At 36.0% G+C, this 24,558-nt stretch overlaps 4 protein-coding genes across 6 annotated transcripts in view; all 4 read right to left on the bottom strand.

Moving 5' to 3' along the window:
• Positions 1-2,914: 2,914 nt before the first annotated feature.
• On the bottom strand, positions 2,915-7,309 carry LOC111799093 (glutamate receptor 2.1-like). The gene is made up of 6 exons (XM_023682493.1): positions 7,054-7,309; positions 5,861-6,096; positions 4,745-5,779; positions 4,348-4,660; positions 3,844-4,244; positions 2,915-3,621 (listed from the first exon to the last, which is right to left on the bottom strand). The coding sequence occupies exons 1-6, from the start codon at positions 7,307-7,309 to the stop codon at positions 3,031-3,033; spliced, it is 2,832 nt and encodes a 943-aa protein (XP_023538261.1). The 3' UTR covers positions 2,915-3,030.
• A 4,073-nt stretch (positions 7,310-11,382) lies between these two features.
• LOC111798585 (PHD finger protein ALFIN-LIKE 4-like) lies at positions 11,383-14,669 on the bottom strand. Of its 2 annotated transcripts, none has more exons than XM_023681826.1 (5): positions 14,369-14,669; positions 14,239-14,271; positions 13,640-13,868; positions 12,387-12,519; positions 11,383-11,949 (listed from the first exon to the last, which is right to left on the bottom strand). In XM_023681826.1, exons 1-5 carry the CDS (start codon positions 14,463-14,465, stop codon positions 11,680-11,682), a joined length of 762 nt encoding a protein of 253 aa, XP_023537594.1. In that variant the 5' UTR covers positions 14,466-14,669; the 3' UTR covers positions 11,383-11,679. The 2 variants fall into 2 exon arrangements, with proteins under 2 accessions (XP_023537594.1, XP_023537595.1); XM_023681827.1 differs by having other exon boundaries at positions 12,447-12,519; positions 14,369-14,668.
• A 516-nt stretch (positions 14,670-15,185) lies between these two features.
• LOC111798799 lies at positions 15,186-16,825 on the bottom strand. The gene is made up of 6 exons (XM_023682134.1): positions 16,354-16,825; positions 16,147-16,264; positions 15,885-16,075; positions 15,708-15,802; positions 15,410-15,559; positions 15,186-15,326 (listed from the first exon to the last, which is right to left on the bottom strand). The coding sequence occupies exons 1-6, from the start codon at positions 16,769-16,771 to the stop codon at positions 15,186-15,188; spliced, it is 1,113 nt and encodes a 370-aa protein (XP_023537902.1). The 5' UTR covers positions 16,772-16,825.
• A 1,261-nt stretch (positions 16,826-18,086) lies between these two features.
• Positions 18,087-24,558, bottom strand: part of LOC111798317 (glutathione synthetase, chloroplastic-like) — a 12,104-nt gene continuing 5,632 nt past the window's right edge. For both annotated transcript variants that reach the window (XM_023681380.1, XM_023681381.1), the window contains 8 exons: positions 23,691-23,813; positions 23,520-23,600; positions 23,209-23,289; positions 23,050-23,119; positions 21,386-21,507; positions 19,527-19,666; positions 19,240-19,432; positions 18,087-18,415 (listed from right to left, as the gene is read on the bottom strand). In XM_023681380.1, the coding sequence (XP_023537148.1) occupies positions 18,292-18,415; positions 19,240-19,432; positions 19,527-19,666; positions 21,386-21,507; positions 23,050-23,119; positions 23,209-23,289; positions 23,520-23,600; positions 23,691-23,813 (934 nt within the window). In that variant the 3' untranslated portion in view covers positions 18,087-18,291. The remainder of the gene's footprint in view (positions 18,416-19,239; positions 19,433-19,526; positions 19,667-21,385; positions 21,508-23,049; positions 23,120-23,208; positions 23,290-23,519; positions 23,601-23,690; positions 23,814-24,558) is intronic.

Raw genomic sequence — 24,558 nt, 5'->3', positions numbered from 1 at the left:
TCCTTACAGTTTGGTTGAAAAATATCGAAACAATTACTTTACTGATTTACCATATATAACTTTACTATGTATAACCATTGATTAAATTATAAATAAGAAGTATGCTCCATAACCTAACAATTCACCCACTTGGAGACTGATCCAGTCAAGCAAGAATTTTATTCTCAAACAATCATCGGCATCTTCACTACACTATGCCAATTGAGGTTTTGTACAACCTCAATATTCCAACATAAACCCATTTTGTCTAACATGTTTGCTGGATTCTTTGCACCCCCTTTATCTTCTCAAACACATCACCATTTTCCACTAACCTGCGAGTGAAATGGTATCGCCTTCTGTGTTTTGTCTTTAAGTAATAAACCGAGTTTCTCACCAACTATATGACACTCTAAATATCTCTATAAAGAATCTTTTTGTGCTGCTTCTTGCCCAATTCTTTCATATAGTCAGTTATCCACATCGTCTTCTTTCCAACTTCAGTTATTGTCACATACTTAGCCTCAGTACCACGCATTTTTGAAACATAGACATCCCATCATCCATGGCTTGCTCTCACTTGGTTGTATCCTCTAACTATAGGGCCTCATCAAAGGACTCTGGCTCCCTTTCATCAAAGTCAGTAACAGATAGTGTAATGAAGATACATACATATTTGGTACTCTGATAGTACTGGATGATCTTCTCAACACTAGTTCAGGTGTCACTTGCTCTATTGCTGGTTCCTCTACAACAGTCTCAGGAGTTTCTTGAATATCTTTTTTTCTGTAATTCAACCTCAACTTCCACTTGCTTTGTTGTCTTGGAACCTTGCTCCACCTCTGGTTCCTTAGCAATAGTCTCATGAGTTTCTTGAGTATATGCTACATTACTAGGTGAATTTTTCTGCAACTCAACCTCAACTCCCACTTGCTTCGTTGTCTTGAAACCTTGTTCCACGTCTAGTTCTTCAGCAGTAGTCTCAGGAGTTTCATGAGTATCTGCTACAACATTACTAGGTGAGTTTTCCTGCCACTCAAAATCGACTCCTACTTGATTCGTAGTTTCAGATTTTATCTTCTCTTTGTCATTGTACAAGACATTTTCACTAAAGGTCACGTCACAATGTCTCAAGACTTTTTTGTTCTTGTCATCCCAAAACCGATACTCGAACATGTCAAAACCCTAACCTATGAAGTAGCACTTCACAGCCTCAACGTCAAGCTTGTCGCTCTTCTCTAGATCAACACGAACATATGCAGTGCAACCAAAAGTTCTCAAGTGAGAGTACTTGAGTTTTTTTCCTGTCCATACTTCTTCTAGCACTTGAACTCCAAGGGTACTGATGGCCCCCTATTGATCAAGTAGACTACTGTATTTACAGCATCGACCCAAAATGCCTTTGGCAATCCAGAATGAATCCTCATATTCTTTGACTGTTCATTCAATGTTCTGTTTATCCTTTTAGCAACACCATTTTGTCTTGCTTTACCGGGAACTGTCCTTGTTAATAGAATTTTGAAGGTCGCAAACACATCTGACTTGTGTTTTAGGAAATAAATTCACACCTTTCTGCTGAAATCATCTTTGAAGGTGACGTAGAACTTTGATTCTCAAAGTGATGGAACTGGAGATGGTCCCCAAACGTCTGTATGGACCATTTCCAACTGCACCTTTTTAAGTTCTTTAACGATCTTTGTGAAGCTAACTCGTTTCTGTTTGCTCATAATGCAGTTTTCACAAGGACCCATAGCAACAGATTTCAGACCATCTCAAACTCCTTTCGCAGCCAACATCTTCATTCCTTTGACGCTCATATATCCAAGCCTATTGTGCCAAAGACTTGAATTTGAAGCACTCTCAGCAACAACAACCATGTTCATACACCATGCAGTGGTGTATAAGGTTCCAGATTTTGTGCTACGTGCTACCACCATATCACCCTTCATACTCTTCCATGAACTCTTCCCTAACTATGTTGCATAACGTATGCTGTCCAACTAACTAATTGAGATTTGGTTCTTCTTGAGACCATAAATATATCTAATATTCTTTAATGTCTACTGATTTCATACCGGAGTGTTTATGCAAAAATTCTTTCGCTGAAAATTACATCTCAAATTTCATCAAACTTCAGTTTATCAGATTCTCGAAAACTGCTGATTGCGGCAACAATAGTATCCCACGACTCGGGTAAAGATGACATCAAAATCAATATTTTAATTTCATCCTCGAAATTAATTTCCACCGAACTCAGTTGACTTACAATCATATTGAATTCATTTATATGATCAGCAACAAATCCATCTTCAGACATTTATAGATTAAACAATCTCCACATCAAATACACCTTGTTCACAGCCGACGGTTTTTCATACATATTCGACAATGTCTTCAACAGATCTGACGTTGTCTTCTCCTTAATGATGTTGAACGCCACGTTTTTGGATAGCATCAACCGGATCAGCCCTTAGGCTAGTTGATCCTTGAGTTTCCATGCTTCGTGGTCATGGTATCCAGCTTCACCCCAACAGTGGTTCATGAAGATCTTTTGATATAGATAATCTTTAATCTGCATCTTCCAAAAACCGAAATCGAATCTATTGAACTTCTCAATTCCAATTTTTGAACTTTCTATCTTCACAGATCGTGGTGAATTTTGCCTAACTTTGATACTAGTTGTTAGGATCGCACAACAATGCATACACTTTATTTTATTTTAGGGGATATAATTTTAATTTATTGTTGTTTTTCGTTAAAAAAATAATAATAATAGTTTTTATTAATTTTTATTTTATAAATAGTAGAAATATGTTCACTTTATTTGTATAAGAATTATTATTATTTAATTAATTTTAATCAAAATTAACTTCAAAACAACTACATGACTAATAATATGATTTATTAAAAGTAGAGTAAGCAATCTAAATTAATCTTAATTAAATTAAACAAATTATTTACGTCTTTTGAGCATTAAATTACAAAAGGGAATTTTTGCAATGCGCAACAAAAGTCAAATTTACCTACAAAAATACATTAAGAAGAAGCCACCTAAAATCGAGAACGATACTTCTCATTTTGGGGAACGATTTCCTCGGTCGTATGGATCACCATTTCCACAGCTTGATTACTTGGACTCAAATCTCCCGACTTAGAGAACTCATGGTTCGTGTCATGGATCGAATCATTCGATGGACTTAGCAAATAATTCGAGCTCGATGAGGCGCCAACAGAGTCACCATGGTTTGCTTGAATCTTGTTGTCTACTACTTGTGGAGGATTACTCTTTCTGAATGTGTGTGAAGTCAAGTCCCTTTTGTCGTAGATTCTGAGTAGTGCTCGAATTTTACTCCTAATGGAGGAGTTGGAGCCTTCAGTAGTGGTGTGACGGAGCGTGTGCAGTTCTTTGCGAAGGAAAATGAAGAAGTAGATGAAGAGGGAGACGATGGCAGCAGTGCCGACAATGAGGAATAGGCCCCAAAAGTTGCTCACGTTCAGCCTTGAAGAAGTGACTTTGACGGAAGACCATGAGTTGTCTCCACCAAACCATTTCATTTGTAATTGGTTCATCTTCTCACTCTCTCTCACATTTAATACCGCTCTTGATATGTCTGCCACCAATAGTGAGCCAATGGGAAAAGCCTGCCGACATTGACATTATAGATATTAAAATAATTGCCCTAAGATAATTGTGTTATAATATCATGTTAAATTATCATTGAAATACGAAGATGAAACAGATAAAATACCAATAATATAATGTTCTATTCATAGTTCGACCTCCAAATAAAAGAACCTATTATTATATGATAATCTAATCAAGTTAATATTATATTAATTTGGTAGAAAGAGATAGAAACTTACAAATCCAAATCCATCTGTTTTGTAGGTGGGATCGGCGGTAATGTATTTATTAGGAAACTTGGAAAGGAAGAGCTTAATGTAAGGAGTTTCATCAAAAGCAGCATCAATGCCGCCATTGGAGCCTCCTAGTTTGAGCAACTTGTCGAGTTCCTCGGGAGACCTATAAGACTTGAGATTCTTAATCCCCACAGAGGTCAACAGCCCCCAAACAAATGAACCGTCTAGATATCCCACCCATGATTGCTTCGTCAAAAGCTCGTTTATATTTGTAATGGTAGGTTGTAATTGTTGCACTGTCAAAAGAGAAGTCAAGCTTGCCGTGTAGCTCTGAGTTAAAACGAACATCACAAAGAACCATATCACCACCACCAACCTCGCCAAATTGCTTATCAAAGTCTCCCCTAAAAGTACGGGTCAAAACAATATGAATAAAGAGTTAAATATAGTCCAAGATGAATTATAAATTTAGTGTATCATAATAAATGGGTCGGTAAATGTGGTTACTTTGGGCGAAGACCATGGTGCAAAAGGAGTACCAGAGGCTAGTGCCGATTTGATGAGAGGGAGGACCACGAAAGGCGGGGTTGATTCGATGTTCGAGAAACCAAACCACAAACCCCATGAAGACCAAGAAGCATAAGCTTGTGATCCAAAGGCCTACAGTGAGAGGCTTCAGAAAAAGCCATGCTCTGTTCATGGAGTTGGCTTTTGTTGGAACCACCATTGAAACTCCGGAGTCTGTGAATGGCAAGGTGAAATCAACGTACTTGGATCTGTTTGCTACGATGGTTATGTCTCCTACTGCACCGTCGTAGACCTGTCCATAAACCACACATTCATCAATACTTTATTTTAGTCCTCAGAGTAGTTGAAGTAATCAAATGAATACAAACATACTGACCCCTTTGTAGACTTGCATGATGAGTTCATCGTAGGAACCGGCGCTAGATCCATCCGAAACTGCAAAGGGAATGTAATCAACTGAAACCACATACGAAAGCATTTCTATTGCCGCATCGAACACGTCCTTACAATACCCTTCCACCTCCTTTCCTTTCAATTTCATAAACTCGCTGTACCCTTTCTTCACTGGAACCCCAATTCTCAACCTTTTCCCTCCCGTCGGAAACTCCCACCCTTTCGGCACCGCCACCGTATTCCCCGGCCAAATCACCGTATCTTTACTCAACAACCCTTTTTCAGTATTCCAAAACCCAACTCTGTTTCCCCCATTACTGTTCACATTCACTATCTCAAATTCTGTCGATTGCAGCTGCCCATTCAAGATCTCGTAATTTCCAGTCAGCCCCATGAACTTCGTCTTCGACAACGCCTCCACAATTTTCTCCCCATTTCGAGAAACCCCCAAAGTTTGAAGATCGGTTAGATTTTCAGATCCATTTGGGTTTTCGAATGTGAAGTTTTTGGCCCCTGTTTTCTCAACTGCCATTGCCAGTGCTCGAGCTGCATCATAGGCCCACAATCCGAAGATGTCTAAATATGGGTCGTTGGGGACAGAATTTTCCATTATGAATTTTCGTTTCCATTTAATTTTGAAACGTTCAAGCTCCATTGATTTTGGGACATATGTCCTCACTCCCAAAGCTCCTTCCATGGACTTCAAAACAGAGGAGGTCATGGAATCGAGCAAATTCGCGGTGGCATCAGTCAAAATCCAAACGTAGCCTTCCCTCATCATTCCAATTTCGTTGGCCTTAGCGAATAAGCGAATCGCCAGAGACGGCAACATGTGCACCACAAACACTCTGGTCGGCATTGTCATCAATTTGTAAAGCTCTTCCCCGATGTGATCCTCGGTAGCCGTTGGATCAATGATGCTCTGATATGGGACGCGCGCATTCACACCCTGCAATGCGTGGATCAAGTAGGGTGACATCCCATCTCCAAATTCATCGTCTTGGTAGATCAGAACAACCTGGATAGATAGATAGAAAAAATAAAGATTAAAATGCAGGGCAGCCTAGTCCTGTAATTGAACGGAGATTTAAAAACGTACCTCTCTCCAATTGTAGGCTTTGAGTAAGGCGCTGATAGCGGCAACTTGAGCAGAGTCAGTGTGGGTGAGACGAAAGAAGTAGGGGCTGCGGTGGGAGGCGAGAGCGGGGGTGGAGGCAGTGAAGGTAAGGATGGGGACATGGGCTTTGTGGGCGAGCTTGATCACGAAGTTGGTCTGCATTGAAGTGGTTGGCCCCAAAATTGCTTCAACTTTATTGTTGTTTATAAGGTGGAGAGCTATTCCATCAAAGGTTGTTTTCAAAAAAAGGATTGAAATCAGTCAATTTTCATTGGTTTGATTGATTTGATTGATGATTAAACATTAGAAAAGTTGGATTTTGTTAGCTTCAGAAATTTTGATTTGGTCCCCAAAACCTTTTAATCTAATATCTTCATTCGCTTTCATTACTCTTTTTTTTTTTTAAATAATTTTTTTTTATGCAAAAGTTTATATAAGAAGGTTGGTCAAAATTTTAAATTGGTTTAGATTTCTACACTTTTTGATATTTTTCAAAACATATAAACTTATAAGATATATAAATTAAAATTTAAGAACTCATTAAATATATAATTTAATATAAAATTTAATAGTTTTAATATGGTAAAGATGTATGGATATTTTTTTTAATTTAAGAATGTATTAAATATAAAATTAATACTTTTCAATTTTTTAAAAAAATAAAAAAAAATATATTTTTACTATTAATACCGTATTAAAAAAAATCCATGAAATGCTAAAGACAACATTAATACATTTAACCTTATAAAAATAAAGTTAAAAAAGTTCATGTCACATGGACAAAAACCGTTTACATAATGCGATGTCCCATATTGGTTGGGGAAGAGAACAAATCACCATATATGTCTGTAATATTTTTAAACTCACTTACTTACATTTTGTAATATTTTAAAAAGTTGGGATTAAAAAATTGAACGTTATTATTTAAACAAAAACAAATTAACAGTTTGTGTGAAGAATATTTTTAAAAGTTTAAATATATTAAAATGTAAAATGCAAAACTCAAAAATATTTTTATATTCTCAAATAAAAATCCGACAACTACATATACGTTCCACCGACAGTAACATAGTAATGAAAAAAGTCAACTAGTCTTCATTTAAAAAAATAATAATAAAATAAAATAAAATAAAATAAAATGGCAGCAATAAAAAGAAAAAGTACAGATTTGAAACCTGCAGCCGCCGCACCAACGACATCGCCGGCGGAGTCCCTGCGGTGGAGAACAACCCTAGTTTTGTAGTGAGGGTTAGCTTCATAGAATTCCGACAACGACATGTCGATACAGCTCAGCCCCATCTTCCCAACCCAGCTCTCCATGTCCAACACCACCCCCACGCTCACATTCTGAGCCTCCCCCGCCGTCGCAACCAACAACAAGCAGGCTGCGATGAACCACAGAGCCCGGTGGCTGCCGTGATTTGGCTTCATTTTTCCGGTGAATCGCCACACGAAAAAGAAGGTTTAATGAAGCCTTTCTTGGTGAAGGCTACTGATGAGAGAAAGGACATGGCGATGGTTTTTTTTTCTTTTATATTATGTTCCAATTTTATGGGTGAAACTATGTGTGTAATTTTATTTTTATTTTTCAAAATTAATCAAATAAATACCTACTAATTACATATGCTTTTAAATAAAATAAATCCAATTTTTATTTTATTTTTGGAATTTATTAAGAGTTTGAAAGGTTTCTTAAAATTAAAATAATAGTAATAATAATAATACTTATGAATTTTTTATTTTATTTAAAAAATAACTTTAAACTTTCCAATTTTAGTCCACTCCCAAAAAAAAAAAATTTAATATTATTTCATTAATTTTGAAAGGAAATAATTAATAATTTATTTTTAAAATATTCATCAATTTAAAAAAAAAAAAAAAAAAACTCATATAAATGACCATTTTTAATATATGAATGAAAATTTCTAAGTTCACCTATGTTCGAGAAAATTAGATCAATAATTTCTATTACTTCTACTTGCGGAAACCTAGTTCCACCTTACGTCTTGGAATTGATTATTGTTTCGGTCAAATAGTCATTCAACTATAGCATAAGTCATAGAAAGATTTTGAATTCTTTGTTTGACGAGTTTGGCCTTCACCGACCGTTTAACTTCTCAACAAAACTCAAAATCTTGTCTTTTTGTACACATCATCACTATCCAAAATATAAGTCCAGAAAACTACTTAACATTAGTCCCGTTATTATTCAAATAGATTTAGCATATATTAAAATATATATATATATATATATATATATATATATATTTCAATACATTATATATATTTTTTTAAATAAAGTGTATATAATAGTATAACAGTAAGTTTTTATTTGGGGATAATACTTGTTCATCAAGGGACGCCGACGTTGACCAAATCAAAGACGCAAATATTTGAGTATCATGCAAAATAAATAATGAAAGCATCCTGATTCGATTGGACCAAGTCAAAGCCTTATGAACCGTCCATGTCACGGCAGATGGAAATATATTAACGGCATGGATCTGAGCCACGTGGAAGACAACTTGCTGAAATTTAAGGAAGTTGGATACTAAGTTGTACGGGAGTTAATTATGAATGTGACATGTACGGTCAGAATTAAATTGAGTTGGGTTATAAATTTTATTTGCTTAATTCAAATAATGTTAACTCCCTTCATACACTAATCATAAATTTAATATTTAAAAAGTATTTAAAAAGAAAAAAAGTAATTTATTATGGTTGTTATGATATTTAATACGTAAATTTCAAGTTTCAAGGGAATTCGAGTAAAGATGTATTTAGATTTGGTCGTGTTAATTGAATTGTAGACTATGTTTGGGTCAGAAGTCGAGGTCAAACTTATTTATTGCATTTTGGTCTTCGGTTTTACCATTTTGTAACCACATATAACCATTTTGTATGCCAATGGTTATAGTCCGAATTGAAACATTCAATTTAAAAGTTTAGACTTTGAACATTGTCGTACTTTTCTTTGTATTTGTCACTCTCCCTTGTCTTGATTTTTTTTTTTTTTTTGTTTATTGGAAGGGAAATTTTTAGATAATTTTTGGAGTTAGCTGTGGACATAGCTACTAACTGCATTCCAAAAGGAACTTACGACATAGGATGAATGAGTATAAAAATGTGTACTCGAGTAAAGAAATTTTTCAAAGGGAGCATCATTTAACTATAACTAATTAAATTGAATTTCTTGGGGGAGGGATTCAAATTTTTATCTATAATAATTTATTGTATGAAGAAACAAAAGAAAAATAGGATAAATGTAAGTTATATATAACATATTTCGATTAATGACGTATTTGATATGTTTGATGCGCTTTATGACAATATGATGAGTAAGATGATTGGATGACGTTTGTCTCAATATATTGATGTTTTCCATATTAAGCATGATATATGATGATGAGTGTCATATTGCATCATGTCGATAGACCGACCATAGGACACAACCCTAAGAGCATGAAAATGATATTAATATAAATATTCAACAAGCATCTGTTACTTAATGTAGCAAAGAGATGAGACTAAGGGTTGTGTCAGAAGAGATGATAAGATGAAAATTAGAGGGATTATGCATGTTGTGTGTTCATAAGCATAAGGACACTTCCCCAGAGACGATGAGTGCGGACCCGTACAGTATGATCATGAGGGTGTTCATGGGGAGCAGAACACCAAGGGGTTCCGCTAACCTTTGGACGTTGTTACAGATTAGTTTGACCAGAGAGAGTCCACGGGGTATGCGAGCCCCCTGAAAATTCACACTTGCATGTGTGGGTCGTGTGTAGGGAAGTACTACTGTGATGTTCCACATTGGTTGGGGAGGAGAACAAACCACCCTTTATAAGGGTGTGGAAACCTTCCCCTAGTAGACCCATTTTAAAGCCGTGAGGGGAAGCGGAAACATTCCCCTAGTAGACCCATTTTAAAGCCTTGAGGGAAAGTCCAAAGAGTACAATATCTGCTAGCGGTGGATCTGGGTCGTTACAACTACACATCCTTAGTAGTCTAACACTAGAGGTCACCCTAGAGAATAAACGCATTTGCATGGCCCCTATAGTGGGGTCACTTACATGTGTGCATTTGCATGGCCCCTATGGTGGGGTCACTTACTAAATATTCTTCGAAATACTCACGCCAGAGCATGATTGCATGTGTGTGCATTTGCATGGCCCCTATAGTGGGGTCACTTACGTGTGTGCATTTGCATGGCCCCTATGGTGGGGTCACTTACTAAATATTCTTCGAAATACTCAGGTCATGTGCCACATCATTTTTCAGGTAAAGGCAATACGCATATGTACAGAGGACGGCGACATCGTGAGCGGAGACTGTGGCACGTGCATAGAGTTGACTCATATTTAAATTCCTAGTCTTAGGTTAGAATAAGTTATTTTGTTGGTAGGTTCTAAATGATAATTAAAAAAAAGTGGTAGGTTTGGTTGGTACGTAAACCCGAGACCATATCTAAATGAGAGAGTTCTTGAGGATAGGATAATTAAAAAAGACTTAAAAACAAATGAAAGTTACTACTTTTATGAATGTGTACCATTCTTTTGGTGCCTCAATTACAGAAACCTCAAAGTTAAAGCTGGTTTTGTATTTTGCTCTGTACAATTTTATGTTGAGTGACCAATCTAGATTCTGAAACTTAAGCATAGGTCGTTATAGAAAAAGTCCAAACAATGCTGCTACATTATGAACAATATAACTAGATTGCTTGAAATGGACTGTGTTGAAGTAGAAAGTATATCTATAGAGTTGTTACTTTTTCGACTCCATGGAGAAGTTTAGATCATGAAATAATTTATAAATTTTGGTACATGTGATTAAAATTAGCCAACAAAGAAACTAAAGGAATAAACTAGACGAAGGAATAATAAAAATATATTAATAAATATGGATGAAATCATTAATAAGAGGGCAATTGGTTTTTATAATTAATAAATAAATTATCCTTATATTTGATTTTAGTAATAAATAATTAAAATAATTATCATAATAGTACTCCGGTTAGATTGCAAATTGTCCTTTTTAGATTTTTTCTTTTCGAGTTTCCTCTCAAAGTTTTTAAAACGTGTCTATTAGGAAGAGATTTTCGAACCCTTATAAAAAATGTTATTCGAGTTTCCCCTCAAAGTTTTTAAAACGTGTCTACTAAGGAGAGATTTTCAAACCCTTATAAATAATGTTTTCTCCAACCGATGTGGGATCTTACAATCTATCTCCTCTCGATATACATAACGGGTCAAAACGAACAATATTTACTAATAGTGGGCTTAAACGATTACAAATGGTATCAAAGCCAGACACTGAACAATGTACTAGCAAGAACATTGAGCCCTAGAAAGATCGTTAGGGGAAATAAACCATGTTTATGTCAATTGCTATCAAATTGATATGAGATGGAATGTGAGGGCAACTAATTTTCAATGCATAATAAACCCGCCAATCAAACCAAACCAAACCTCACCCGGTTGCGTCCCCATGACCCGAATGGCATGTACAATAGAGCAAGGCATCTGTCAAATATAAGCCTTGACAAGAACACATTATAGCACATACAAAATACATATAGTTCATACAATACTTGAGCAAAAAGGATTCTGTCCACAAATACACATAGAATGTATAGTGTCCTAATGTAAAGTTTAAACTAATCCTAATACACAATTAGCCGTCTAAGCTGAGATCCTAAGTAGAACCCTTTGACATCTCTTGGTTCTTTTTCCTTTTGTTTTCTCTTTTTGCTTTGGTTTTGGGAGGCAGGGGAAGTTGTTGGTGCTAACAATTAAACAACATCAGGGTCGGATTCTTTTGTTGCTGCAAGATGGACATTTATACTGCTTAATATGCTCTGCCCTTGCCGGAGTGATCTTTACACATTTCCCATGGAACCATTTCTCACATATGTCACAGCAAATCCAGAACTCATCAGATGCATAATTCTCTCCACAAGCTCCACAAAGTGTTTCACCGTGTTCTTCCTCGTCTTCCTCATCCAAACCTTCCTCGTCCTCATCTTTTGATTGAACGGCCTTCGTACTTTTTATTTGAGGTTCAGAACTCCGCTGAATATTGAAAAAATATGCCAAGAAATATGCTTAATAAGTTGCCTCCATCGTGGATTGAATCACATATTGATCTATCTACTGTAGTATAGTATATTTACTGTAGTTAGGAGGGAGTCCCACATTGGCTAATTTAGGGAATGATCATGAGTTTATAAGTAAGGAATACATCTTCATTGGTACGAGGCCTTTTGGGAAAGCCCCGAGCAAAGCCATGAGAGCTTATGCTCAAAGTGGACAATATCATACCATTGTAGAAGGTCGTAATTCCGGCATCTAAGATGCAAGTAGAAGGTTTCTACAAGGCTGCACCTCAGCCAAACCATTAGAGAAATGAAAAATAACTAGTAGTTGTAGTGTCTATGGCCATTTTATGCTGAAGAGGCTAAAAAAACTAAGAAACGGGGAGAAAGCAGGATTAAAAATATCTTTCAAACCTTTGGATTTGATTTAGATTTATTACTGCTATGATTTGAAACTGATGATTTATCCTTAACTTGTTTTTTGGCTGTCCCTGTCACAACTTCAAATATTGTTGGAAGATCATTTATCATATCAAATAGACGCTTCCTGCAACAAAAGCAACAGAACATGTCAAGGACCCTGTTGTAATGAAGAAACCACAAGAACATAGAGTGTGTTTATGCTGATTATCCTACACCTTGAGAGTTAGAACAAAACAGAGAAAGTAAAACATGGACTCTCCATCATGATAATGAAGCCTGAAGTAAATTAATCATCCTTTACCTCAGCCGCGAACCTAGTTTATGCATTTAAGTTAGGATAATCTTATCAAACATGTGAAATGCAAATGAAAAATCTGGAAGTGAAACATTGAAATAGAATCCTGAAAACAAAACTTGATGAAATCGTGTGAAATCAAAAACTTTATGAAAACATGTCAAGGGGACAACTCCTTTGAAAAACTCACGATGTACATCAGGGAGATAAAACCTATGAAGCCACAGCATGCCAGACACTGCACATCATTTTCTATAAAATCAGGACAGGAGCATGGCAAAAGGCATGCTTGCTTAAATTTACATTTTATAAAATACCCTTTTGTATTAAAAATATGCATTAGTTTAGTATATTTTCACTTAGAAGTAGATATAAAAGAAGTGATGAATTTAAAAGTAAAAAAAAAAAAAAATCATGTGAAGAAATACACAATGCTTCAGGAAACAAGTACCCAACTCATGTCCGATATATGCAACAAGTGTCCACCACGTATTGAGTAAACACATTACTCACAAGTGTTTGTGCTTCAGAGCATAAAGCATATGTTTTGGGGTGTGAGGCCGAATATAATTTATAAAACATATGATTATGAGAAAAGAAGAAGTAAACAGTTTGTAACAAACCCTTGTGAGAAAGAGATTGGCTATACAAATTCAATCCATAACCTAACCAAGTTATAGCATACCACAAAAGAACTCCATTTTTTAAAAATTTAGCACATAGAAAGCATGCATGGGCTTACAATCTACCTATCACCAATACCCAAAGAAAGAATCCAACGGCAAAGCAAAACAGTTTCCCACTTCACATGAAATGAGAAGCCATTGAATCTAATATTATATTAAGAACAACTCAAAGAAAACTAAAAGACAGAGAGAGGCTTGAAGCTCATACCAAGGCCTTCGCTACAACTATAAAATAAGGAAGTGCAGGTCAGAATAACACATACCTATCTGTCTTATCAAATCCAAACCTAGCTCCAAAATAAAATGCCACAGAAAGCAGCCAAACATCACTATGCACAGCGACCAAGGATAGCCAGTCTTTTTCTTGCATCCCGTCTCTAGCAAAATTTATGCCCAGCGCAGGTTCTGGAAGCTCTGGAGGCACCTCTTCGGCAGGTAAATTGACTTCCCATTGCTCACTAGGAAACCCGTAAAGGCAGAGATTTTCTTTCTCTGTAATTAAAGAAAATTTAGGTTATAATTCAAACAAGAATTCCATTGGAAATAGACATAACGCGTGACAAATGTGTTAAAAATTAGTGAATAATGCTACATGCGTAGTTCTTCCTAAGCCAAGCCATTTCAAAATTATATCACAATATTAACATTAAAGCTAATTACTACCAGCTTACTAAAGAAAGAAGTGACAAATTGGCTTAGAGAATTAAGCCGATGAAAACATCAAAACTCATCGATTTTATAATCTCTTTAGTTGAACTTTGCAGTGGTCAAATCTCGGTTCCTAGCAAGAAACTACTAACATCTCTTTCGGACAACGCACACAAGAATCTAAAAACATAAACGAGCAGCAATAAAATCAAACCAGGATCACATTGCTGGTAGAACTCTTCAACATCTGCAACCACAAACGCAGAACAGGTAAAAAAACCAGAAAAGCAAAAGAACAAAAGCGCGAAAGAATTTCAAAGAAAGAATACAAAGTAAGACTTGACCAGTAGTGAGAGCCTTAATTAAACCGGCTCTCCGGCCCTTGAAATCCCTAAACACCTCTTCCACAGTACGTGGATTGTACGGAGCACCTCCGTCCATGGCCGACAGCTCTCACCTTCGAATTGGAAGCGCCACAAGTGCGATAGAGAGTGAAAGATTGATAGAGAGAAATTGAACAACAGATCGAGAAACACGGCGAGGAAGAAGGGAGGAGAGAAAGCAAAAGGAGGGAAAAAGAAAAAAACAGCCAAATATTTGACCTCTGAAACGACAGTGGAAATTAGAGAGAGAGAGAGGAGATGAACGCGGACTTGAATCGGAGGAGAGAAGTGAAATTAAATAAATTGGATAAAAATGGGAAAAGTCCGGAAGCAGCGATTTTGGGCCCGGAATTGGCAAAATGTAATGGAGCCCTAAGACCCGCACGACGGATAATTGGTTCATTTTGTAATAAATATCTTTTTTTTTTTTAATTCAATAAATTACAAATTTTAATTTAATTTATTATAATTAATTTGGGCATACTTCCTTCTCAATATCAAAAATATCATCTAAATTGGTTTAATTTTAAAAATTATAATTAACATACTAATTAATTAAATGGAGTCCCGGATAGAAATTATATTTTTATCCCATCTTCGACCTTAACCAAATTCTCGCTTATATATATTAAAAAAAATTAAGTGTTAATTACAAAATATATAATATAAAAAAAAAAATGGACATAAATTTAAAGTTATATAATATATCAATTATTAAAAATTAGTTTTAAAAAGAAAAAAGAAAAAAGAAAGTAGTAGGATAAAATTTAGAAAATAATCAAATTCTGATTCGAGCACAAAAATCAGAAAGTTCTTTCTGAACTCTTTGGATCTCAGCTTCGGCTCGGGCTCTAGTGTCTCCATAACTGGAATTCATTGTGGTTTTCAGCGCTGCTATTCGCCTCTCGTAACTTCGTATCTGCACCAGTTTTTCATTAAATTGAAGTTTTGGTTTTTAAAGAAATTGAGAGTGGATTTCAAAAAGAAAAAAAATACTGCCACCTTTCTGTAAGGCCAGCGGCTGAGACCACTCCGCCGACATATCTTCTTCAACACCGTATTGCACACATTTAACTTCTTCGACGCTTCTGATATCGGAAGATGAAGATACTCCCACACATCGTTCACCGTCATCCTCCCTGTTCTTTGCCTCTGTCAAATTTAAAAAAAAAAAACCTCATTGATTGGGTTGAATTTTTTAAAGATAAACAAAGTGTTCGGTTTTAAACCGAGTCATTCGGATCACCAACCAAACCAACCCTAAATTTCAAGTCAACCAACCCAACCCGACCAAACAAACCTGCGCGGCAAGCGAGGGCCGTCTAGATGGTTGACCTTGCGGCTCAGGCGTATCATTTTGGAACTCGGGGACGGGCTGATCCATATCTTCATCTTCTGCACAAACAAGTTAATGTTTTTCTTTTATCTCGAAAATGAATTTGTTTCAAATTAAAACGAAGATATTCATTTAACCAACCAGAATTATCAGGAGACTGTTGAAAGAACGCATCAGTAGTATTGAGATTTTCAAACCAATCAATCCCGACACAGAGAGCGTCGTAGAAATTTGACATCGGATCTGGAATCATATTATAATCCTCCAAAATTTGCTTCAAACAATACTGCAGCAAGAACTGTTTGATCTCCTCAAAGCTTTTGTCACAAAAACTTCAAAAACAAAAAACAACAAATCAATCGAAGTAAAATCAGATCAAATTAAACAAAATTTGGTATCTTACTCGAACATTTGATACTGAGGACTTATATTATCCACATTAACAATCGGTTTATGTTCCAGAATTGCATGACAGATCATTCCAAGTCGACCATGAATCTCCAGTTTTCTGCTGTTCACCCCTGTTCGAGAAATATACGAATTGATTAAAAAAAAACAGGGGAATTTCAGTGAATTTGTGTTTATGATGTTGATTTATGAAGAAATCGACCATTGCTATGAAGAAATTCTCTTAGAACTTGGCAGCAACTGCACAGAAATGGCACCGGAGTTACGGGCCAAATTGCGAGCAATTTCGATTCGACTTCACTGGGTATTTGAATATCATCATCTTCTTCAAAATTGCTTGCTGCTTCGCCGGCGTTTGAGGGGCCTGCTTCTGAATCATATTGTCCACCGAAACTGAAATGTGTCAACAATTCCACCATACCCATGTTCTGAAAAGCGCTAGTTCGGCCGCCGTAGGAGTCACGCGCCGCCGCCACTGGCTGCTCTGCTGTGGACTGCAAGTCGTCGAGAGTTGGGTTTTGGTCGTTGGCGAAATTGAGAATGTTGGCGTTGATGGAACTGTCGTATGGGTCTTGATCTGGTTCGAAGGCGCCCATGGTGTTCCTTGGATCGATTGCCATGTGTGCTCGACGGTGTTTGGTGGGGTTTTTGCGGCGGCCGGCGCCGTCGAGAGCGCCGCCGTGGGTTGTTTGTGAAGGGAATTGTGAGTGTTTGAGGAAGTTGATGGTCGGGCATTTAATGTACGAGAGAAGAGGCGCGACAGTGGTAGTTTGTTACCGTTAAAGCTTTGACGGTTATCCATTTTGAANTTTTTTTTTTTTTTTTTTTTTTTTTTTTTTTTTGCTTTTGCTTTTGATGTATTTTAAAAAAAAAAAAGATTTTTGGAGAGCAAATTAAATAATATAAATTGAAAAATAACTTAATGTATAATTTTTAGTAGAATCCTCAATTGTGTCGGGATGAAAATATGTTACAGAAAAGGAAGAAAAAATATATCCGATCACTTCGATCCACATAGACAAAATGGATAACTGGTGCCACCAGTTCATCACATAACAAAAGATTCACTGAGTCGAGATCACTAACTAATACTAATAGAACAGAAAAGAATTGTCTTTTCTGTATACTTTCCCCGGTTCCATTGCTACCGCGGGCTTTATGCAATCAATCGGATCATATAGATATCCCTTCAACACAACATAGGTCATCGAAAGGAATTTGGAACCCACTAAAGCACGAAAGCCAGAATCTTTCAAAAAATGGATTCCTATTCGAAGAGTGCATAACCACATAGATAAGCTCACACTAACCCGTCAATTTCAAGAAACGATTCACTTTAATTATGAAAAAAATAGGTAGCTACAATATATTTAATGACCATTTTTTTTCTTTAATTTACGTTAATTCTAAACGGATTCACTTGTAGCGGTTTACGATCTTAATTAATATAATTATTACAATCCCAAATTTATTAATATAAATTAATTTTTTTTTTTCGAAATATATATAAAAGTTAGTCTGTGTAATTTCAATCTGGTTTATTGAGTTATATGTCATTATAAAATTTTGGACAATAAAATTATCCCTTCACATAATTCTCTTTAAACTTTCTTCAATCCCTTTGAAATTTTCTTTTAAGAGGCTCGAGCCATAGCCTTGTATTCAAGTCATGACAGACAAGATTTTATGAAATATGAAGAATACTGAAATACTCCGGTAAGTCTTGCCTCTATACAAAGGTAGGGTTCTTACTCTCCTATTTATTCTTTTATTTTAATTCTTAATAAAATCAAAACAGTTTCCAATGTCTCCACTGTATGAATGAAGTGTTCATTCCCTTCAATTGATATCAGAGTCAAATTTCAATTCTGGGACATGTGGGTGTGCTAACAAGGACGCCAAACACCTGAACGAAGATACTAAATCAGAGAAACTTGGAAACTTTAGATGAATTCAGCATAGTTGGGGGAGAAAGTTGTCTGGTGAGTAACATGAATCATAAATATCAATAAAATCTATCCCTTAGTTGGGAGTTTATTAGGATTCCAAATGATCAAATCCCATTGAAGAACTTAGAAAATTCAACCAATATAGGAGATTTTCTATGGGTTTTTGCAAAGGAGAATTGGAAACAAAGCCGTCAAGTTAAGTAAATACTGTCCAAGACAGCAAATCCAGCTGCAACACCACCCTCATTTGATGATGATACTTTTGTCCTCATCAAGTAACCACATTGGTCATTCACAATTACTTTGTCCTTGTTCCTGCACATATCAAACAAAGAAGTTTCAGGAAAGAATGAAAAACATAAAAGACAAGGTGTTAATTTGAGCGTAGCTTGGGAATAGGCCACAAATGGCTATTCCAAATGTCGATGGTTCGTTCGATCCCGACCCACAATTCGACCAACAAAAACATCAGAGAGATAAAACAACCACTAGTTCATATTTCGTATCATTAGCATATGTAACGACCCAGATCCACTGCTAGTAGATATTGTCCGCTTTGGGCTTCCCCTCAAGGCTTTAAAACGCATCTGCTAGGGGAAGGTTTCCACACCCTTATAAATGGTGGTTTGTTCTCCTCCCCAACCAATGTGGGACATCACAGCGTAAGCAAGCGGGTCAGGTTCCTTGTCTAGGAGGGAAAAGAACTGATGTAGGCTGTGTTTAGGCTGTTGGTGGCTGCTTGTTATTTATAGCCTTCAGCCCCTCTGTTCTTTCAACGGCTGCTTCAAGTCTTAAATGTTCTCTTTGCTTGTTATTTATAGCCTTCAGACCCTCTGTTCCTCTTTTAACGGCTGCTTCAAGTCTTAAGTGTTCTCTTTTAAGGAATTTACTGTAGCTTGAATCCAAACTAACTGAAAAATATACTTCAAACCAACCGAACCAACCAGTTTTCCGTTCAATTTCTTTAATTTCAGCTAACGCCTCTACTAAATATTTCATTTAAAAGTATCTTCCTAACAGAATTCTCAAAGTCACACCATGGTTGACTGAAAAGAGCAGAACAAGAAAAAAAAAATATAGAGTAAAGTAGGTTAGCATCAGATAATCTCAAAGAAGTTGTAGATAAGGGAGTTGCATACCTCAAGTAAGCGCCAAATATACCGAGCTCTGAAATTGCGTGATCCTTATGACAAATCCCATCTCGAACAAAAATGGTCGGGTAAACAGATGGGAATATCCTCTGCATAAGAATGTAAGCAGCATCTTCTACATTCCCTTCCTTCTGCAATCTTACAAGGGTTTTCCTCACATCATCGCCATAGATATTGTTCCCTGAAGGAGAGTGATGAATTCTTTGTTAATGGCTTTACTGCAAAGGAGTTAAGGCAAATCACATTGAGAAAACTCAAAAGGTGATGGAACCGACCTCCGCCTTCTCTTTGCGGCTTCATAACGAATAGGTCTGGTGCTTCAATGGCTTTTTTTACGATATCTTTGTCATCTAAACTCCACAACCCTGCAAAGCATTTCCTTATCTTGGCAATATCCTCTTTATTGTCAAGGAACCTGAAGTAGGGGCTTAAAAGTTCAGCTGCATATAGAAATTGCAATAAGGAAAGCTATTTCCTATATAAATTATCAAATCCCAACAAGATCAATCCCATTACGAGGATTGAAATGCTCCAACAGTGAATATTTTTATGAGGACAAAGTCTATTGAGCTTCAGGAAATAAATGGTATGCTTCAGTTTCTCAACTTATAAAGAGAATTCATTTCAAGATTTTTGGCGCACTCTCCTCTAAGTACAACCTTGGTTTCTTCAATGTGTTAATGATTCTTGTAAAGCTGAAGAGTTTTACGATGATGTTTCATGATGGGCTTTAAAAGGCCTTTTTGTTGGTTGGTGGTTGGTTCTTGGTTTTCTTTGGAAGATTTAAAATAGCTACCGTTTTTTAGCGTTTGGTAGGGACCTTATTCATAGTTTCATCATTCATTTGCTGTCCTTCTAAGTTTTTCTTTGGGGTGTGCAGCTAAGTTCTGAAATCCGCTCACTGAAAGAATTGAGAACGAATTGCCTGCATGGAGAATTCCCCACAATTTCCAAATGTGCTGGTTTAGCTTTTACTTCTTTAAAATATATACACACATACATACACATATACATATACATACACTAACGGGCATTGCATTGGGAATCTTTTTTACAAATACACAAATTAAGAAGTTGATAGTCATCTTATAAACTAGAGGGTGGTATTGTTGCCTTCTATTGAGAGCAGCCTCCAGAGAGATAATATTTGGGATAGAAACTATGCATTATTGAATTAGAAGGCTTTAAAGCTCTCCTTAGGGAAGTAGCTTGCTTTGGCATGGTTGCTAACTTAAAAAAATTTAGGTCCCGTTGGATAACTATTTGGTTTTTGAAGCTCAAATTTGAAAACCAAATGTTTATCGAACAAAGGCTTAAATATTTGTGCCTTGTCGAAGTAAGAAACTATGGCCTATATTTGGAATATATTCTATTTTGAGAGAGTTGAAAAACACCCATCTCCATAGAGAGAGTTAATAAGGTAAGGATTGCTTAGGGTGATTTAAAGAAACAGTTCTGTCAGAAACCGGCCAGAGATAATTCTTTCATCTAAAAGGTTAATTCAGGCTTTGGCCATTTGATAATTAAGGGAAATATAATAGTACACAAAAACCACATTCCTTAATTTACAGGAGCAATATGTCTAATGATGCACTGACTCTAAGAGACTGTCAACTTGGGAGAGAGTGTACAAGAAAAGTTACAGCTTTGATCATCCTATAGATACAATCGAGGCATTTTCAGCAGGGAATTTGAGCATCTTCAGTCTTAATTAATGCAGTCCTAACGACCTCAGACGATCGACCATCTTCTGTTTCTAAGGGAAAAGCTAAGGTGTTGTGGGTGGACTAGTCTTGCATCCCATTTTTAGGAAATCGGGAAACCGTAGGATCATCGGGGTAGTATTCTTGCAGCAAGTCTAAGATCAATTTTCATCTTTAACAATTGAAATAACTCTTTTGTAAGCTTTTCAGATTTTGGTTATCTTCTGAGGATTACTTATCTTCCTCTTCACCCCATCTTATAATGAAATTGACTATAACTTAAAAACTTCTATATTCGTCTTGGGTGGGAAGTTGACTGCATTCTATAACATAAAGAACTTATGTATGTCTTAAAAAGTTGACTACAATGTGTTGGAGGGAATTGAATCGGGAGAAAAGATGAGAACTGAAGATACAGAAATAATTAATACCTTTCAAGTACATTTGGTTTTGCCAGTTCCTGTTGAATTTTTTTGGTGCCTGCTAAATGGTAAGATATGGACGGGCATTTGACTGCAGATGACTGCTCCACAAGTAACCTAGCTGCCCATTCCTGAAATTTGTTTCCATTCAAATGAGAAAATAACCCCAAAGCTTCACTCAAGATATAATGAACTTGAATAGTTGACAAGGGAAGTAAAAAAAAAAACTTTAAGAGAGACTTTTTATTGCTTAGAATTGAAATAGATAAAAGTCATCAAATTGGAAGGATTACATTAAAAGAAAACAACCATCAGATGTATGGCTAATGAGTTGGCAGACTGTAGTTTAATTTACTGTAACAATTGCCTGTACATATGTACCAAGGATTACCCTTAAATGGGAACCACAAATACTTCTCCTTCACGAAGACCATTATTGAAAAATAGAAAGAAAGGGGTCGTGGAAGTATATAAAAATTATATCAAAACCTCATCACCAGCCGAATTCACCAAAGGATGGGTGATGGAGGAAGTAAATCTTTCTAGACCAATCTTTGGATTGAAAACACCACGTTAACCTTGCAGTTTCCACTTGTGTATGACTCTCTCATAGGCAAACCAACCATGATCAAAGAAACATGGAACAATGTAAACAATTTCTGGTTCCCAAAGCTTGGTAGGAACTTAAAGGATAACAAAGCTATGTAATGAATATTAAAACTCGACCTCGTCCCAGTTGTATCTAAAGAAGCAAACTCGTTGACATGGCTTCCTACCGCTAACGTGGTCTTGTCTACAAATCTCAGATGATGAACATAAGGAAAAAGCAAAAGCAATAAACCCCACTCTAGCAAAAACAATATGGAAATAAAATCACCCTGAAAATGTGAAGTTCTTCTTGTAGAAAATAACGCATACACCCATGACTCTATTTCCAAGGTGGTGCTCATTATCCAAGAAAGACACCGAATCACAAAACCACTTATTTTGCAATGCACATACACTCACAATTTCTAAAATAGGGTTCTCAATACCTTCAGATTGCATCTGAGGTAAGAGAGGTAAAGGATTTATTGGACATGGCCTTAACGTACCACCTTTTCAAGAACGCAAAAGCTCAACTATGGAAAAATCTCATTATGGCTTTCATTTCGAATCTGTGGAAAGAAAGAAATTTAAGAGTATTCACGAAGAAGACACATGCTTATACAAAACTTTTCGACAATGTTGTTTACCACACTATATCTTGGATTTAGTTGTCTTATACTTTTGCTTTCTATAGTCATACCTTACAATAATGGTTTTTTTTTGTAAGTATCATGGATAACACTTCCTCTTGTAAATTTCAAGCATCAATGAAATTATTTTTTATCAAAATAATAAATAGTAAAGAAATAAAACTATTGAGATTCATCAGCTTAAGGAACTTTAAATCCACAAACAACTAATCTACATTCAGATTTATATTATAAAATTGAATTTGAATTTACTTTTACTTGCATCTTAAAAGTCTCACAAAAGTACTGAGATTCATAAGAAAATGTGAGTTTTTTCCTAAAATGAAGGGTAACACTAATGCATACCAGCAAGCTCATTCCAAAATAATATATCAACTTAATCCCAACCAAAGAAAGGTCTGCTGCCAGCAGCAGCCTAATGAAGCAGTTGCTCACCGTTTCAGAAGGATAGTCAATAGGCGTATATCCAGCCCTGAAGTACACAACTGCAACTGCTTGGCCATCTCTGCAGAGGAAAGTTCTCGGGAATTATAAGTAACATAAAATTGTAACCCAATTTTCGAAAGAAAAACTTAGACATTCAACACTACTTACACAAGGAGTGTTCCATCAGATTGAAGTTCTCCCTCCCGATCGATTTCTGCCATTGTTTTCCGAATAGTCTTGACATTATGTGTGTTATAAAGCTAAGGAACACTTACTTGGAAAGCTCAAGATATATCAAATTGTTCAATTAGTCAAAAACAACAATATATATATGTATCAATATCTGCAGTTTTGGTCACAAGTAAATTGGACGTTGAGAAAATTAATCCATGCTATCTATAGTAGATCGGAAGAATGGGTGAACAATAGAGATAATTATGTACTCTAATGGAGCCTGTCAATCAGAAAAACGTGGATATCTTTTCCTCAAATGAACAGAAAGCCAATGTTGATCATACATGTTGCGTTCCTCGGCTTGAACCACAATCATAATAACAGCACTGCAAAAATTAATAACCCACGTCAGTGATGCTGAAAATTAGGTTTGTAGGAATGGTGATGAATAATAAGGTCAAATTTTCAAATCTAACCTTGGGTTGTTATATTCGGTCCAAGCTTTGGCCAATACCTCAGCAGACTGATTACCGGAATTATTTTCAGGAATCATTCTAGAGTCTAATCCAAGGACTTCCCCATATTGATCAAGTAAGTCACTGGCAGGATCAAATAACAAAAGGAATGATCAGGCAAGGAAATAAATTATGTCTTTTACTGAAGAGTAAAGATAAAGCTCTGGAACATCTCAAGCAATCAAGAGAACTTTTGGAGGAAAAGTACAAAACTCTGAGACATAAATTCTTAGAATAACACCAACCTAAGCACTATTAACTTAAGTCCAAAAATGATATTTTAAGAAGAGACCATGAAGCTTTCTATTGACAAGATGAGTAAGTACAATGATAGAAACTTAACATTGAATCAAGGGAACTAAGTTGCAACAGAGGAAAATCTGAGGGTCCCTATAAATCCCCTCACCAAGTTACTGGTATTCCCATCAAGAGCATACCCCCAATCCTTACTTTCTACTATTATTTATACTATATCAATCTTTTAAAAGGATTAAGGCGGCCCTGAGGGTTTTCTCGTGGAGAGGCGAGGCATAAGTCTTGAGGCGGTATGAGGTATAAGCCTCATTGTAAATTTGAAAAATATATTTAAAGCATAAAACATAGGACCTTATACATTCCTAATATTTAAAATTTCTTAAAGGAAGAAAGTACGCTAAAAAATTAATGACTATAAAGGAAATAATCTCAATAGTCCATCAATGTTCATCACAACATCTACCTTTCTTGTGTTAATAATAATCTTGAGTTCATCCAAAATATGATTATTGTTATCACTAATAATAAGAAAAAAAAAAAAAAAAAAAAAAAAAAAAAAAAAAAAAAAAAAAAA

Source organism: Cucurbita pepo, chromosome LG07 (assembly GCF_002806865.2).
Source record: "Cucurbita pepo subsp. pepo cultivar mu-cu-16 chromosome LG07, ASM280686v2, whole genome shotgun sequence".
Lineage (NCBI taxonomy): Eukaryota > Viridiplantae > Streptophyta > Magnoliopsida > Cucurbitales > Cucurbitaceae > Cucurbita > Cucurbita pepo.
The sequence above is the reverse complement of the archived record's forward strand: the minus strand, read 5'-3'. Positions and strand labels throughout refer to the sequence as shown.

Coding starts and splice junctions, on each gene's coding strand:
- LOC111799093 (XM_023682493.1), bottom strand. CDS start 7,309: ATGAAGCCAAATCACGGCAGCCACCGGGCTCTGTGGTTCATCGCAGCC. Junction 6,097..7,053: donor CGTTGGTGCGGCGGCTGCAG/GTTTCAAATCTG, acceptor TTGATGGAATAG/CTCTCCACCTTATAAACAAC. Junction 4,245..4,347: donor CACCATGGTCTTCGCCCAAA/GTAACCACATTT, acceptor CCGTACTTTTAG/GGGAGACTTTGATAAGCAAT.
- LOC111798585 (XM_023681826.1), bottom strand. CDS start 14,465: ATGGACGGAGGTGCTCCGTACAATCCACGTACTGTGGAAGAGGTGTTT. Junction 14,272..14,368: donor AATTAAGGCTCTCACTACTG/GTCAAGTCTTAC, acceptor TTGTGGTTGCAG/ATGTTGAAGAGTTCTACCAG. Junction 11,950..12,386: donor AATCTAAATCAAATCCAAAG/GTTTGAAAGATA, acceptor TTCAATATTCAG/CGGAGTTCTGAACCTCAAAT.
- LOC111798799 (XM_023682134.1), bottom strand. CDS start 16,771: ATGGCAATCGATCCAAGGAACACCATGGGCGCCTTCGAACCAGATCAA. Junction 16,076..16,146: donor CCTCAGTATCAAATGTTCGA/GTAAGATACCAA, acceptor TTGTTTTTGAAG/TTTTTGTGACAAAAGCTTTG. Junction 15,327..15,409: donor GCCGCTGGCCTTACAGAAAG/GTGGCAGTATTT, acceptor AAACTGGTGCAG/ATACGAAGTTACGAGAGGCG.